The 14,491-nt window shown below is 23.2% G+C and overlaps 5 protein-coding genes across 5 annotated transcripts; 2 read left to right on the top strand and 3 right to left on the bottom strand.

Moving 5' to 3' along the window:
- Positions 1 to 275: 275 nt before the first annotated feature.
- PVVCY_0903140 (50S ribosomal protein L2, putative) lies at positions 276 to 1,115 on the bottom strand (the record flags this gene model as incomplete). Its single annotated transcript, XM_008626653.2, has 1 exon — positions 276 to 1,115. The coding sequence occupies one exon, from the start codon at positions 1,113 to 1,115 to the stop codon at positions 276 to 278; it is 840 nt and encodes a 279-aa protein (XP_008624875.2).
- A 697-nt stretch (positions 1,116 to 1,812) lies between these two features.
- PVVCY_0903130 (pre-mRNA-splicing factor 38A, putative) lies at positions 1,813 to 3,060 on the top strand (the record flags this gene model as incomplete). Its single annotated transcript, XM_008626652.1, has 2 exons — positions 1,813 to 1,942; positions 2,135 to 3,060. The coding sequence occupies 2 exons, from the start codon at positions 1,813 to 1,815 to the stop codon at positions 3,058 to 3,060; spliced, it is 1,056 nt and encodes a 351-aa protein (XP_008624874.1).
- A 332-nt stretch (positions 3,061 to 3,392) lies between these two features.
- PVVCY_0903120 (amino acid transporter, putative) lies at positions 3,393 to 7,379 on the bottom strand (the record flags this gene model as incomplete). Its single annotated transcript, XM_037634351.1, has 1 exon — positions 3,393 to 7,379. The coding sequence occupies one exon, from the start codon at positions 7,377 to 7,379 to the stop codon at positions 3,393 to 3,395; it is 3,987 nt and encodes a 1,328-aa protein (XP_037490456.1).
- Positions 7,380 to 9,308: 1,929 nt separating this feature from the next.
- Positions 9,309 to 12,404, top strand: PVVCY_0903110 (conserved Plasmodium protein, unknown function; the record flags this gene model as incomplete). Its single annotated transcript, XM_037634350.1, has 1 exon — positions 9,309 to 12,404. One exon carries the CDS (start codon positions 9,309 to 9,311, stop codon positions 12,402 to 12,404), a length of 3,096 nt encoding a protein of 1,031 aa, XP_037490455.1.
- Positions 12,405 to 13,039: 635 nt separating this feature from the next.
- Positions 13,040 to 13,861, bottom strand: PVVCY_0903100 (nucleic acid binding protein, putative; the record flags this gene model as incomplete). Its single annotated transcript, XM_008626649.1, has 1 exon — positions 13,040 to 13,861. One exon carries the CDS (start codon positions 13,859 to 13,861, stop codon positions 13,040 to 13,042), a length of 822 nt encoding a protein of 273 aa, XP_008624871.1.
- Between the last annotated feature and the right edge of the window lie 630 nt (positions 13,862 to 14,491).

The raw sequence follows: 14,491 nt of genomic DNA, 5'->3' as shown, positions 1-14,491 counted from the left end.
AAAGTTCATTTATAATTTTCCTATTATTATTATTATTGCTTATTTGTGGCGCCTATTAAAGAGTTATGCAAATGGGAAACATTTACCAACTCAGCATGTATTAAATTGTGAGTAAAGGAAAATACAAAAATGGAATATTATAATTTTGAATTATTTCACACACATATATATATATATACATTTTTTTGCAACGGATTTGGCATTGAAATTGGATTATTTGTTAGGGTATAGATTATACAATTTTGGGGGTTCCTACTTTTTATTGTACATTTTTTTTATGCAGTAACTCCATATTTCTTCTGTAAACGGCCACATATATTTCTTCTAATAATTAATCCGAGTGGTTTTTTCTTACTTCGAGTTTTAAAACCATCTCTGCATTTACCCCAAAGAGAACATTTGGGTCGTTTAGTATGTTTTTTACTAGTTCCACCACCATGTGGATGTTTAGATGGATTCATAGCAACACCTCTAACTACTGGTCTTTTGCCTAACCATCTATTGACTCCTGCTTTTCCTAATATTCTCATATGTCTTTCTAAATTTGCTACTTGACCAATAGTAGCCCAACATTCTAAAGGGAATTTTCGAATTTCTGTTGATTTTAATTTAATTGTTGCATATAAAGAATCTTTACTTAAAACAGTTGCATATGTACCTGCGGCTCTAATTAATTGTCCACCCGCACCGGGTCGCATTTCAATATTATGTATTAAACTTCCTACAGGTATATTTTTTAAAGGTAATGCATTTCCAGGATGAATATTTGCATATCTACTTGCAATTACTTTATCTCCTGGTCTTAATAATAAAGGAGCTAAAATATATGACAATACACCATCTTCATATTGAATTAATGCAATATGTGCACTTCTTGTTGGATCATATTCTATTCTTAAAACTGTACTATATATATCTTTTCTCGATCTTTTAAAATCTATAAATCTTAATCTTTGTACATGCCCACCACCTCGATGACGTGTTGTAATTTTTCCTACATTATTTCTTCCAGAGTGTTTTATTTTGGGACATGATAAATTTTTTATTACTCTTCCTTTATATAATACCAATGGATTATCTTCTAATAATTTTTCTAGTCTTTGTTGTTTTGACATAGTAAATGGGGATAATACATCCGGTTTTATTTCCCTTTTCGGGAAAAATGTTTCAAAATCAATATAGTCTGGTACATTTTTTTTAATATTATAAGAATATAAATTGGAAAAATATCGTTTAAACAATGAACTATTTTTTAATCCATCAACTAGTCTCTTATTCATTGTAGCAGTGTAGGCATATCATTTATACGTACATATATATATATATATATCCATATATGACTTTTCAAACTTTTCAAACACATTCACAATATTTATCCTGCGCCATTATTTCATATATAGGGACTTCAAAATGGAGAAAAATCAATTAAATTTGAAAATAAAATATTAAAAAAAATATAAAAAAAATAAACAAACTTAGCGATATTTATTGGTATTTTACTTTTCTTTTATCATCCTCGGTGATAGTATATTTGCATATGCATATATATACAATTTTTTTTTTAAAACCGGAGAATAAAAAAAAATAAAAAAATGTAAAAAAAATGTATGGCCAATCGAAGGGAAAAAATAAAATTATGAGCATATTATATAAAATAAAAGAATAGGATTTTCCTAAGTTTATAGCATTTTTTATGAATAAAATTTGTGGAGGTCAATCATATTTGTTTTTCCCGTATTACATTTACTGTATAAGAAAAAACATATATGATTATATACTTTAAGGTTGAATGCCATACATGATTTTTGAGATATGGCAAATCGTACTGATATTAATGTTATTAAAACATTTGGATCCAATCCACAATACTTAATTTCTAATATTATAAGAAACAAAATATATGACAGTCCATACTGGAAGGAAAAATGCTTTGCATTAACATGTAAGTTTATAAATATTTATTGCTATTACCCAGATTAATCATGTTGAATTATGTTGTAACTATGTTGAAACTATGTTGAAACTATGTATTTGTCCATTTTCATTGAAGAATTTGCATAATCTTTCTTAAAACTTTGTAAATATGATATTACATATATTTTATCTTTTTCTTTTCTTTCCTTTTTTTGTGCAGCCGAATCAATAATCGATCAAGCAGTGAGCCTAAAATATGTTGGAGGAACATATGGAGGGAATAGGAAACCAACACGTTTTCTTTGTTTAGTTTTAAAATTATTACAACTACAACCTGATAAAGATATTATATATGAATTTATAAAAAACGAAGAATTCATTTATCTGAGAGCTTTAGGCATATTTTATTTACGATTAGTTGGTAAAGGTATAGAAATTTATAAAAATATAGAACCAATATTATTTGACTATAGAAAAATTAGATTAAGATTACAAGATGGATCATTTCAAAAAATATATATGGATGTGTTTGCTGATAATTGTTTAGTTTTTAATAATTTTCTAGATGTTGATTTCCCAGCTTTAACTAAAAGAATGGTATTAGAAGAAAATAACTTATTAGAAAAAATTAATTTAGATTATTATAAAGAATTATTAGATATATCATCAGGAAATGAACTCTTTATGAATGACAAAAAAAATAAAATAAGTTTTTCCAATAAAAAAACAAAAAGAGACAAAAGTTATGATAGCAATAATTCTACTAGCCAAAGTTCAGAACTACATTATTCTAAACGAAAAAAAAAACATAGAGACGATAAAAAAGGGTATGATAAAAAAAAAAGACGAACAAGTTATACTGACAAAAATTATCATAAAAAAAAATCATATTTGTCTAGTGATGATTACTCGAGAAGTGATAGTTCAAAATCGTATGACCATGAAAAAAGACAAAAAAAAAATAAAAAATATGAAAAGTATGATGAAAAAAAACGTAGTAAAAAAAAGAACAAAAAAGAGGGGAAGCATAAACATGAAAAAAGTAAAAATAATTTATCTGATGTTCCAGAAAAAAATAACGAAGAAATGTCTATCGAGCGATGGAATAAAATACGAGAAGAACTTGGAATGAAGCCCCTTAAATGAGATCCTTCAAGTTTTACAAAAATTTGAAAAAGACACAAGCATTCTCCATATGCATGTTCACTTATTTATCTATTTACTTACTATTTTGTTTTACCCTTGTTTTATTATTTTTTTAGTAAACTCTTTATAATTAAATAAAAATAATTTTTTTTGTATTAATATAAAAATTGATAATAAAAGTAAAACAAATTACCTTTTGTAAAATTTGTCTATATTTATGTTGGTAAGGTCATACTTACATTTTCAAAATAGGAACGTGGTATAGTAGGGTTCTCTTTTGTTTCTCCTCAAATGGAGCTAGCTAAATATGAAAAGGTTGACACATGGCTAGTTTATAATGGCTTGAAGGTAGTTCCGATTAAATCGAATATATATTTTTCATAATCATCTTTATTCATGTTAGTAAAACTTTTATCATTAATATTAGGATTATTTTCATTTTCTCGTTTTAATGATGTTATAAAACTATCATTTTTAATATGTTTTTTTATATGATTCCAAACATAAAATGGCATAATTTTTTCACAAGGTAAAATTTCTTCAAAAAAATATATATATCTTGTATATAAATAATTTATAGGATTTTTTTTTTTAGTTTGAATATTATTAATATTCCATATGTGTGTTAAGGGAAAAACAAATGTAGACAAATTTTTAGGATTTATAAAAGGGGCTACTGAAAATAAGCATATAATTATTATCAATATTATTGATACTATATATTGTATAAGCATTCCAAAGTTGTATTTATATTTTTTATTTGTCTTATCCATTAAGTTTTTCTTAGCATACTCATCTTCCTTATTTATAAAATCATTTAAATTGATATTTTCTCCGTTTTTTAAATTGTTAATTCGCAAATGGTTTGAATGTTTTTTTCCATGTTTTGAAAATGGTTGCATTTTACTTTTTTCATGATATTTGCTAGAAATAAAAATATTATGAATATTGCATATCGAATTTGATGAAAAAATATAAATTAAAAAAAATGGGATTAAATATTTAACTATTAAACACCATGTAATATTAAGTTTTTGAAAAGGAGGGTGTAAACATATTGTCTTCTTTCCCCCCAAATTATAAGTACGTTTTTTTCCATATAATATATTATTTAACTTTTTCCTAAATATGTCAATATTAAATAAATATAAAAAATATAGTCTTTTCTTGAATTTTATATTTCCCGTATTTCTGTACATAACAATAAAAATGTTAAGCAATAAAAATGATATAATTAAAAAGGAGAAAAACAAAAGCGAAAAAAAAAAAAACTTAACATCAGCTGTCTTATTTATATTCCTATATAAATATATAATAATAGGAACAAACAAAGATATAGAACAAAATAAAAAAAAAAGACAAACATATTCTAACATATTTATCTTTATCAAACTTTTTATACTATCAAAATTATACATCCATGTTACACATATTAGTTGCAAAAAAATAATAAAAAAATAAATATAATTGGATATAACGCTGTCTATTAATATATTAATATTATGACAAATTGGAAATAAAATAATAAATAAGACAATAAAAAAATATAAGATAATTATAAATATACTAATAATTTTTTTTTTATAATTTATAAATTTTTTACTCTCTTTTAAAATTAATACAATCCCTTTTAAATGTATAGAACAAGATATAAGTAATAATAATAGAGATGATAAAAAATATGTAAAGGTCATAATATTTGGTAAATTCATTTTTGATAAAGCTGTAAAATATATTATTTTATTTTTTATAACTTTTTTGTCTTTTTTAAATAAATCTTCAAAAGACTTATAATTAATTGGTAGCATTTTTAAGCTCATAAGTAAGTTGTCTAATTCTATACTATCATATATATTTCCATATTTTAATATAACAGATATACATAAATAATAATATCCAAAATGTATTATTACACCAACAAAAGACCCTAATATAATATATGGGGAAAATAATAAGATATTATCTCCTATGTTTGTATAGGATGAAAACATATAATTTATTCCTGTAGAACAATTAATAGAAATTAATACAATATTTATTATTTTACCAATAAAATTTATATTTATATAAAGTAAATTTTCTTCTCCCCAAAATATACTCTTATTACTATTATCAGGGTTAATCTTATTTTGTATATTATTCCCATCGTTTTGATGTAAATATATTTTGCTATACATTTGTATCATTTGAAAAATACAGTTTGTTATAAAAAATAAAAAAGAATATTGTAAAAATTTATTACATATCATTTCTTCTATTCTCAATAAAATATATAATACTAACATAATTGATAATAAATATATTGTCTTCCAACAAAAGCATATATCTTTAGAAAAAAAATGTATACCTTCTAATATTCCTATTGATTTACATTCCATTTGTTGCCCATTTAAAAGTGGAATATTATTCTGTGCATATAAATATGGAAATATATAATATTGTTTCTTTATTTTATTTTGAGCATTTAAATTTATTATCCCTTTATAAACTTTTTTTTGAACACCCAACTTTGAAGATATTGCTACCCATCTACATCTTTCATTTTGGATGCACATATGTTCTGATTGTATTTTTTCACAATGATTCATTTGCCAAGGTAAAGGTTTTTTTAATGAATTTGTAATTACTACAACGGTATCTACACTTCTATATATATTTTTTGATAATACATTAAGGGTTATTAATAAAGTAATTATTCCAATACCTGTATATTTTTTTTTTAAAAAACTAAAAGCATTTACTACAGATGATTGTGATATTTGTCCAAGTGAAAATTCAATTTGTAATAATGGTAATCCAATAAGTATATAACAAATTATAATAAGTGAAATAAGTAGAAAAAAATCAAAATTTGTTTTTATCTCAGATAAATCTAAATAACAATGGGTACTTAATGAAGCACCAATACATGAAAACATAAATGAAAATAATGTATTCCATTTATCTTTATTATCAATTCTTTTTTGATTAAAATTTATTAATTCATTTTTTATTACTTTTTTAAAATATATTTCTATTTCTTCAGAGCATAACCTTTTCATGCTTCTCCGTTTGTAATCTTTATATTTTGTCTTTCCCCAATTGGGCTCATTTTCACCATTCTTTTCGTTTTGCATATTTATTTCATCTTTTTCTTCATACGGCATTATGGAATAATCCTCCTCAATTGAAGGTTTGCTTGCATTCCTGGTATTTATCTGCGTATGCTTTGATGATATAGTATTGTACTTCATTAATTTCTCTGGTTTAGTTGCTCCGTAAATATTTTCATCATATTTTATTCGGTCTAGTCTCACTTCCCTTGTCATTTCTTCGTCTTCCATTTTTAAGGAGCCTTCATTATGATCATTTCTATTTTTATCTCTCATCAAGTTGTTATAAAAATTGTAATACATTTCAACAGAGGGGTCATTTTGTGACTCAGACAAAATATTTAGCATATAAAAATAGTGATTATTGTGCACGTTCTTTATTTCATTTTTTGAAACATTTTCATAATTTAAAAAATAAATATTTAAATTAGACATAAAAGAAATTTCATTTTTATCAACAAAAAAGTCACGAAGTAAAAAAAAGGATTTTTTAATTATCTTAGGAATGTATTTTTTCTCATTATTTTCTTCATTTTTGATCAGTTCATAACTATTATAAAATCTATTATGCGTATTTAATTTTCCCAAAGTATAACTTTTTGAATTATAATCATTTGTAATGTTCTTTTGTTTTTTACCTGTTTGCTCAGTTGGTATTTTTTTTTTTTTTGATCTGTCTGTTATATCACTATTATCATCTGTACTCCTTGTTAATAAAATATTTTTATTTCTATATTTATTTAATATTAATTTTTTAATTTTATTGTAAGCCCTTTCTTTATATATCTCTTTATCCTCTTTTAAATCTTCATCAGATTTTCCTATCAAATATGTTGCTACTTCTTCAATATCACTCGAATCATTTGGTTTTTTAAAAACAAAAGAAAATTCATCTACATTATTTTCTTCTTCTAATTCAAAATTATTGTCATATAATAGAAAATTATAATATTTTAAAAAATCATTTTTAGATATATAACTACTTCTTCTTATTTGATCATAATCACAATTATTATAAGAATTCAAACTTAATCTACTTATATATTCTTGATAAATATCACTATATGAAAAGTTTATGCACATGCTATATAAATAGCTTTTTAAATCATTGGGCCCTTTTATATATGGTGAATTCCATTTATTTATTTTTTTCTTTTTCTTTTTTTTTTCATGGGAAAATTCATTTGTACCATTTTCATTCTCTTTTTGGGATATTTTTTTATGCATGTTCAGAATTTTTCCTTAATTAATTATTATATAAATATGTGTGCATATCACAAATTTCAATTTTTTGTAAAAAATTGACACACCATTCCTAGTCATATATTATACCATGTCTTTAATATATCTCACAAAATGGTTGCAATGAATAATAGCTTCCTCTTTCTTATATTTGGTTAAATATATGTGCATACAACTATGATATTTATTTACCTGATTTATAGGAAATTATTAAAAATATATCTAAATTTAATGTCTAACAAATATTTTATAATATGTCTTATGAAGAAAATTTTCAACCAATTCAGATATGATTATACTTTATTCATTTTGGTGTCTCATTTTTTACTTTACGATTTTTATTTATTTTTTTCACAAACAATATTTTTAATTTATATATATTTATGGGTAAAAGCTTGGCGAAAAAAATATAAAAAATAGAATATTATACCATGGATTAATGGAATTAATTTATTACATACCTTTCATAATAACTCATAAAAAAGTATACATATAATTGTGCCGCTTTCTGACTCTACAAATTATTTTGGCTATCGTTTTAATTATGCCACCTTGTTTATTCTAATTATATATAAAAACACAAACAGAATTAAATTTAAATTTTACCACGTTTTAATTTATAGGAATAATAATTTATATGATGCGTGCATAAAAAGAACAAAAAAATGTATAGTATATTTTTTGGGAGTATTAGACAGCTACAACTAATTTGTATATGATTGAATGAAGAAATATTTATTTACATATCCCCGTTTTTATATTTGAAAATTTATAATATTTTTATGATAATTCTTATATTACTATTGAATGTTGGTACTTTTACACACCACTTTATTTTTTCTTATTTTGATTTTTTTGCTGCCTTTACAAAAAAGAACAAACTTAGGGAGTTGTTAATTAGTATGCACACTTTTTTGTTCTTATATAGGGTTGTTTTTTATGTCATTTTGTATATCAGGTTCGATATACCTTTATTTTTAAAGCTACTTATTTTTAAATACTTTTTTATATTTTCAATAATGAATTTTTTACTATAATTTTATTTGCTATTATGCGAAGAAAGAAGAAAAGATGGAATATATAGAAAGCATTCATATTTTCAATATGGGTAACCATTTTCCCATTTTACAGAAACTTATTTTATGAAAACAAAAAATTATAACCTATATAGTTGAGAAATGCGCATAAATAAATATATAAACATATAAATTATGATTACAATAAATTATTCCCTTTTTCTACTCAACTTCATTGATATTTTACATGAACCTTATTACAGAAAATATATATATCATATTTTGGCTTGCTGTTTTTTTTTTTATCTCATGTTTCTAGCTATTATTTTATTTATATGTCATATTTTGTATAAAATTGCTTTAAATTTTTATGTCCATATCCTTTGGTTACATGACCATGACATAATAAATATGAATTTTTCAAACTTTTGGCTAGCATAAAAAAAAATTTTTACTACTAATAACCAATTAAACAAATTAATGGCTAGTTCAAGAATTGCTTAATTAGTTATGGTATATTTCAATATATTCACATATATATATACATACATGTGTATGCCCCTTTTACAACGTATATAGTCATATTTAATACTTGTACATACGCATATTTTTATGTAAGTTTTGTTCTTTTGTATTGGCAACTGTTCACACCACGGTGTTCTATAATATAATATTTACTTTGTTATTATTTTATTTATTTTTTTTATTTGTTTATTTTTTTTTTTTATCATATTCATATATAATAATTCTTTTTAAATTGTGTTTAATATTTTCCATGATTTACATTGAAACAAAGATTATATACTTACAGTTTTATCAATGATAAACTATTTTTATTTTGAATTTATATTTTGAAACCCCACAAATAAATTCACAAATAATAGAACGTTTAAAAAATATGGAAGAAATTAAAACTACGCCATATTCGAAAGTTAATAAAAATAATATAAAGTGTGAAAAAACAAAAGGAATGTTATATTATGTGCCAATACGCGGCAAAATCAAAAAATGCCCCGAAAGAAGGATGGAAAATGATGCCATATTATTAAGTGCTGAAAATGATAAATCTGAACAAATAAATGACATTTCATTAAAAGAAGGTGTAGATAAATATGTATTAATAATTCATGAAAAAGACATAAACATAAAAAATAATTTAGTTAAAAAAAAACAATATGCATATTATCCACCTAAAAAAGAATCTTTAACATTTAAGCGTATGGGCATAGGCCAAAATATAAAAAAACACACATATCCGAAAAATGGGGAAAAAAAAAATTTTCCATATTTCAAACAAAAAATAGAGAAGGAACAAAATAATTTTATTACATGTTTTGACAAAAAAAAAAAAAAAAAAGAAAAAAAAATTAAAGAAAATAATAACGAAAAAAATAGTGAAGATAATAATGATAGCAGTTTGAAATCTATTAATTATAGAAATGATTTATTTGACAATATTCTTAGAAAAATCAAAAGAAAAAAAAATAAATTAAAAGAAAAAGCAATAAATGAAAAGTATACTCTTATAGAAAACAAAAGAATTCTCGAACAAAACGAATCCCAAGAAATTCAAACAGACGAAGCAATAAGTGTGAATAATAATAGAAACCACATCATTTGTAAATGTGATTTAGTAAATACATGTAATGAAAATATTTCATACTATGGAAAAAAGAGTAATAGATGGTTATTGGAAAGAGATTATACAAACGAAATATATAAACCCAGTAAAAAAAATCATGAATTAAATATTGATAGTAAACATTATAGAGAATTAAAACAAACACATTGTGAAAACTGCAAAAATTGCAAAAGCAATACACTAAAGTATAGTAAACAAAAAGATGGCATAATGTATATTAAAGTTGATAATAACTTTTTCAATAGTAATAAGAGCAGCGAATTGGAAGGGCCCCCATATGTCACATTCGATAGATATAATAAAGACGGGGAAAATGCCACTCCCTCTAAATTAAATAAATTTTTTTTTATTTTTTGTAATGGCTGTTTGGTTGTGTTTTTAGGAGTAAGCAATAATATATGTGGACGAATGAGAAATAGGATACTAAAAAATTTTGATAGTCTAACAGCATCCTATAATGCCATCGCATATGTAATCATATATTCATTTTTGTGCATGTTGTTTATTAAATTTAAACATATTCGAAAGGAACATTGGCTATATATATACCCATGTTTAAAAAATTATTTTTTTAAACAAGTTTCACCAAACAAAAAAAAGCAAAATGAAAATATCGAACTTTTAAAAAATGAAGAAATAGGGCATGAAAGAAACTATTTAGTTGAAATAAAAAGTAATGAAAAAATAAAAAAAGCAAAAAAAATTATGAATTTTTTTCACCATAATAAAAAAAACACACTACACGATGATTTCATAAGTGATAATAGTAGCGATGAATCAAATAAATATGATGGAAAAGAATATGACAAGGTTATAAATAAAAGTGCTAATTGTGAACGATGCCCTACATGTAACTCTGTCATAAAAATGGAAGAAAAAAGATATAAAGACAATAAAAAACATAAGGTATACAACACAAATGAGCAATGCAGATTTTCCAAAGATGAAATGAAGCATCTTTTACAAAACGAGGAATATAAAAAGAGTGAAAAAAATATGTACAAAATTGATAATGGGAAATATTTAAAGAAAAGTGAGCATAATAATTGGTATAATATGCTAACATATCAATGGTCAAATATGGGAGCATATAAATATGTTGTTATTGTATCAATTCTTGATATAGTTTCTAACACACTTTATTTTGTATCTCAGCTAGCTATTCCATTAACTATATTATTATTATTAAATCAATTAAATTTTATATTTTCTATTATTTTATCTTATTTAATTTTAAAAAGAGAATATAATAGGCATCATGCAATATCGGTCATAATAGTTTTAACAGGATTTCTTTTTTTTTATGTACCATATATATATAATGATAATACAAATTTTTTACAAAAAAAAATATTAACAAATTATTATATAAATTCAAATTCTTTTATAAATCCAAACCATTTTAATATATTTGGTTCTAGAAATTTAGACATAATTGATGAATCAGATGATTCCTTGAATTTGCCACCATTTGGTTTGATAAGCTCAATCATGCTTTGCATATTTTCTATTGTATTAACATCCTATGGAGGAATATTAAGAGAAATATTTTTTTATGAATATGTAAAACAAAGAAAAGAACAAAACAAATTAATGGATAATCAAACAAGTTTAGAGGAAACATATTTATATGCTCATGATATAAAAGAGATGGATCAGAATGGACAAGCAAATGACCTTGATTTTCCTGTTTTATATAAAAAAGATGGAAAAAGCAAAAAATGCAAATATTGTAATAAGAAGAACAAAGACGAACTAATAGAATATAGATTACCACTAAATAATACACATAATATAAATAGAATGATTGATGAGAGAGAGGATGATAAATATGAATATGCCACAAAAAATATAAAAGAACCACGAGTATTAAAAAAGATGAGTGTTGTATTATTATCTTTCAATATTGCTCTTATACAGATATTATTATTACCTATAATTTCTTATTTTCAATTTTTATTTAACCCAAGTAATAAAATATCCTATTTATTATATATTAAGGATAGTGTTCAATGTTTTGCTGGGATTACAACAGAAAATAATGAGAATTGCAAATTTTCTCTTTTAATTTATGTTATATATATAATTGTAAATGTTTTATTTAATTTAAGTGTTTCATATTTTTATAGTAACTATTCATCAGCAGAATGTTTTTTAATTTTAAAATCTTCAACACCTCTTACTTTAGTAGTTCTTTATTTTTATGATTTTCCATTTATATCAGATAGTGACAAATATTTTTCAGTTTATTTTGTTATTAGTATTTTTATTGTTTTTACTGGGGTTAGCTATTTTTTTTATCAAAACATTGCAACAGAAAAAGAGGAAATAAAACCAGGGAGAAGAAAATAATTCATTTTTTAATTTTTTTACAATATAAGAAGAAAGAAACAGACTTAATAGGTATTCCATTTGAATTTTGACACATTTTGTATATCCAATTTTGCTAACATTATTTTATTTATTTTTTTTAATTATATAAAATTAATACAACCATTGGGAATGTATTACTTCCTTATGTTTATTACAACTTTTTAAACATGTGTAAATACACATCTATATATAATGTAGCATATACTTATGTACATTTTCGACACTGCCATGATAATTCTTTGGAAATGTCGTGGGGTACTTCCCAAATGACCTCCACTTAATTAGTGTCATGCTTATGCCATTTTATTAGTTTACATGCTTATGCCATTTTATTTTTATTTATTTATTTTACTTATTTTTTTTTGTCTCAAGTCGATTTAGTGGCATACAAAAGTGTATACATAGTGAACATTATGAAGGCATGAAAAGTTTGAAAAGTTTGAAAAATAAAATTTACACTTAAAAAAATTCAAGCTTTGTAGAAAAATGAAATAATGAAACATATTTAAAATAGGATATATTGAGGAGGTAGAGTGATCTAATTTGTTTTAAATTTGGATAAGTAAGCAAATGGTTCTGTACATATAAGAACATAATTTTTCAATTTGCTAACCTTATGGAATACTTATGATATCTTCATATTGGGCTAAATCATATTGTTCAATAAGTTTGGTAAGAGATTTTTTAATATTAATTTCTGAATGATATTTTCTAAGGTTATTAAAAATGTCTTCTTGATTTGCATATTTTTCATTAGTTGTATGTAAATATTTTATAATGTCTGAATCTACTTCATCCATTTGATTATAATATGAATCTAAATTAATGTGGGACCATGGTTTTTCTTGATTATTTATACCATTTGATAAATTTATATTTTTTAATTTTAATAATTTTAAATAACAATATATAATATCTGATGTAAAATATGAAAAATAAGATACCCAATCATCAACTTTATTTATATATGATATACTAATTTGTACTTGTTCTGTTTTACTTTCAGGAGAATAAACACCTCCTACTACTTTAACATGATCATTAATTTGTAAATTTTCAATATGATTTTTTATTTTATCATTCTTTGCATCTTTATTATATTTAGCTTCTATAGTACCAGTATAATCACATATTTCAAAAATAATTGCACTAGCTAATTCTTTAACTTTTGTTATTTTACCGAATATAATAATACCACTTATTTGAAAATTATGAATTTCAAAATTTTCACTATTCATCATTTTATTTAATAATAGTTTAATTGTTATAGGTGCACAAAGTTCTTTAGGAAGTTCTTTTTCGTCATCGATTTTACCACTTCCTCTCCCGATTTCATTAGATCCTGTTTTACTTATCTCTTCAACTTCTTCCTTGTCTGTTGATCTATTTCCTTGTTCAAAAAATGAATCATTTCCAAACCCAAAGTTCATATCCATTTTGTTTACTCCTTTGTTTGAAAAGTTAAAATATGTGCACACTCAGTGTATGTTTATTTTGTTAGCTTGTAAATATGTATATGCATATGTATATATTATGCCTATTTTATATTAACTTTGCAATATTTTTTAATGCTATTCTGGCTTTCTCTTTATCAAAGAGAGATTTGCATTATTAAGTTTGGTATTGACCTTTTATTTTATTTCATCAAATATATAAATAACAAAATGTATTATTATTATGTGTGTGGCTTTATTTTGGGGAGATCCATAAAATGGTATACCTTTTACTGATTAATTAATTTTACCTTTTTTTTGTTTCTTTACTACAATAATTTTATTCCTTTTTTTTTTTCAATACAAATGTGTTAATACTGTTGCGAATAATTTTACCCAGATTATTTTTATATACTTGATAAAATAAATGTGCATATAATAATGCAAACAAATATTACTTATAACTTATGAATTTTACATTATTATATTATGCATATTTAGAAAATGCATAAACATTTATAAAAGGCATATGAAAACAAAACGGCTCGTAAAGCATATGCACAATTGCTTTATATATCCATTCCTTTTTTATAATTTTTTTTTTTTTACTAAATTTGGAACTTATTTATTCCT

Source organism: Plasmodium vinckei (assembly GCF_900681995.1).
Source record: "Plasmodium vinckei vinckei genome assembly, chromosome: PVVCY_09".
Classification (NCBI taxonomy): domain Eukaryota; phylum Apicomplexa; class Aconoidasida; order Haemosporida; family Plasmodiidae; genus Plasmodium; species Plasmodium vinckei.
Note: the sequence above shows the minus strand (reverse complement) of the source record. Positions and strands in the feature narration are given on the sequence as shown.